Source organism: Castanea sativa, chromosome 3 (assembly GCF_040712315.1).
Source record: "Castanea sativa cultivar Marrone di Chiusa Pesio chromosome 3, ASM4071231v1".
NCBI classification, from domain to species: Eukaryota; Viridiplantae; Streptophyta; class Magnoliopsida; order Fagales; family Fagaceae; genus Castanea; species Castanea sativa.
This window is the reverse complement of record NC_134015.1, coordinates 10,073,845-10,076,791: the sequence shown is the minus strand read 5'-3', so window position 1 is coordinate 10,076,791 and position 2,947 is coordinate 10,073,845. Positions and strand designations below refer to the sequence as shown.

General features: G+C 38.6%; 1 protein-coding gene across 1 annotated transcript; it reads left to right on the top strand.

Annotated features, from left to right (window-relative positions):
- The first annotated feature begins 1,566 nt into the window (after positions 1–1,566).
- LOC142626682 (protein P21-like) lies at positions 1,567–2,504 on the top strand. Its single transcript, XM_075800390.1, has one exon. The coding sequence runs from the start codon at positions 1,621–1,623 to the stop codon at positions 2,353–2,355; it is 735 nt and encodes a 244-aa protein (XP_075656505.1). The 5' UTR covers positions 1,567–1,620; the 3' UTR covers positions 2,356–2,504.
- The last annotated feature ends 443 nt before the right edge of the window (positions 2,505–2,947 follow it).

Below are 2,947 nucleotides of genomic sequence, written 5' to 3'. Positions count from 1 at the left end.
AAATTGAAACCTCTAGGAAATCAAACCCATAAATCCAGAAAAATATACAAATCCGCATAAAAAAAAATAAAAGAAAAACCCAGAACAGTTTAGGCAAAATCTCAGAACACAAACAAACTCAATACACATACAAACCCGGAACATCAACGGCAAAAAAAAAAAAAAAAACACAAACACAAACAAGCGTAAAATCCAAAACCAATACAATCATTTTAATTTTTTCTTCAAATCTTTCTTCCAAATCCCTAGAGAGCAAATAAAATTGAGATTTTGCAAGATGCCACCTTAGCTTCACCCACCTTCGCCGCTGGGAAATCTCCGCCACCTTGACTCCAAAATCTGGCGAGCCTGTGCCGGCTCCTCCGTCCAAATCCCCATCGTTTATTCTAGGGTTCACTACTTCCCTCAAGGCCATGTGGAGCAATCCTCTCCTCCTCCAAATTTTCTCTCCCTAACGTTCTCTCCAGGCCTCTCACTCTTTACCGAATCTCCGCCGTTGATTTCCTCGCCGATTTGGTTACTGACAAGGTTTTTGCCAGGCTCCTCCTCCATCCTACTCACACTCAACAGAAATTCGTCGACTATCTATCTGAGCCTTCTAGGAGCCAAAACGACGTCACCGCTACGGGTGGGGATAAAATCTTGTCCTTCACAAAGATTCTCACGTCGTCCGATGCCAACAACGGCGGCAGATTCTCCATCCTGAGGTTTTACACCGACTCAATCTTTCCTCCGCTGAACTACCAGGCTGAGTCGCCGGTGCAGACCTTGTCGGTCACTGACGTTCACGGCGTGGTCTGCTTGTGAGTTTGTGAGCTCTAGCGCATGGTGGAGAAGAAGGCTGAGCTTGTGAGCTTAGTGGTAGAAAGTGTAGGGTGAAGAGAGAGAAGGAGTTTGAGATTAGTGGTAAAGAGTGTAGAAGATTTTTTTTAAGCTGATGAGGTTAACCAAAAACAAAAAGAAAAAGAATGAAAACTATTATGAATTTTTATTTTTTAAGAAATGATTTTAGTTTAAGTAAATTAAAAAATTTAATTTACTTTTTTAAAAATTTTCTTAGCTAGCTTTTTTTTATTAATTTAAATGCTGACATGGTATTTAAAAAATGTTAAATATATTTTTATTATTATTATTTTATTAATCATGTCAAAAAACAGTGTATTTTGTTTCTTACTTTAGCATTTTTTATAACTGAGTTGACGGTAGGGACCATTTTAAAAACGAATATAAAAAAGAAGGGACTCACTTAGGAGCAAAATCAATTTAAAAGCCAAATCAAAAAATGGCCCTGTAGAAACCAAAATTACATTTACCCAAAAATATTTACAAAATTGATGACTAATGTCAAGTTGGGAGGCCACTGTACAGGATAAACCGTTCTTTATATTATCTTGTCTTGTCGGCAATAACTATACTATTTTTGACCTCATCCACATTAAGAACTAGGCAGGTAGCAGCCTCGATCAACCTTTAAAAAAGTGTACACTTACAATAATGTACATCAATCCAAAATCTAGCCGCCCCTCCTCTATATAAACCCACCACTATTGTGCCAAAGATCCAAGCACAAGCTTAATACAAAGCCGTTCAGCTACATAGATTTTAAAAAAAAAGAAAAAAATGGGGTCCTTGGCCAATCTCCAGTTGTCCATACAATTCCTCCTCTTCACTCTCTTCTTCATCTCCTCTCATGCAGCCATCTTTGAAATCCGCAATGAGTGCCCTTACACTGTTTGGGCGGCGGCAAGCCCAGGTGGTGGTCGCCGCCTAGACCACGGCCAAAGCTGGACCCTCAATGTGGCCGCTGGCACTGCCATGGCACGTATTTGGGGTAGGACAAATTGTAACTTTGATGGTAGTGGTCGTGGCAATTGCCAAACTGGGGATTGTGGTGGTGTCCTAGAGTGTAAAGGCTGGGGTGTCCCACCTAACACCTTAGCTGAATATGCACTTAATCAATTTGGTAATCTGGATTTCATTGACATTTCTCTAATTGATGGGTTCAATATTCCAATGGACTTTAGCCCAACTAGTGGTGGGTGTCGTGGAATTAAGTGCACAGCTGATATTAATGGACAGTGTCCCAATGAGTTGAAGACCCCAGGTGGGTGCAATAACCCATGTACAGTTTTCAAGACCAATGAGTATTGTTGTACTAATGGGCCTGGTAGCTGTGGACCCACCAATTTCTCAAGGTTCTTCAAGGATAGGTGCAGAGATGCTTATAGTTACCCTCAGGACGATTATTCAAGCACATTTACATGCCCTGGTGGAACTAATTATAGGGTTGTGTTTTGCCCAGTAGGGTCACCTCGTTTCCCTCTAGAGATGGTAGTAAGAATGAGTGACGAGTAATTAAAGTCTTTTTTGGGTTTTTGAGGCTTTGAGAGGTTGATAAGAATAAGACCTCGATCAGTATGTATTAGTATTTCCTTTTCTCTTTGTTTGCTTCTGCTCAGCTGTATAACCAAAACCTTAACTAAAATAAAGATGTGTTTTATCTATATGTGTTGACTATGATGAATATATACTTCGATTATCGTTCCCCAGTTAAATAAATAAATCAAAGTCATTAATGTGTGTTATAAAAATGCTTTGGAGATGTAATAAAAAGATTGAACATTTTGCATATATTTTTTGGGATGGAATTGGATAAGCATTTTGTTTACTTTTATTTCTCAGACTTACAGTTATGTAGATGATAACTTTCCACGGGTGAGCTCATACGTCTGTGTGCTGTGCGTACACCCTTTTGTTCTACTTTGCAAAATTTTCTTACATTCACCTAAGATTGTTCTCGCATCATCGCATGCTTAACTTGAAGAATGTGAAAAAAAAAAAAAAAAAAAAATTACAGTAGATTTAAGAATATCGCATTCACATCATTTTTGGTTGATGCTAAAAATTTTGAAATGAAACCAACAGTCTCAAGTTCAATCTCTCATTA

Excerpts from the sequence above, each read along its gene's own strand:
- LOC142626682 (XM_075800390.1), top strand. The coding sequence starts at position 1,621 with ATGGGGTCCTTGGCCAATCTCCAGTTGTCCATACAATTCCTCCTCTTC.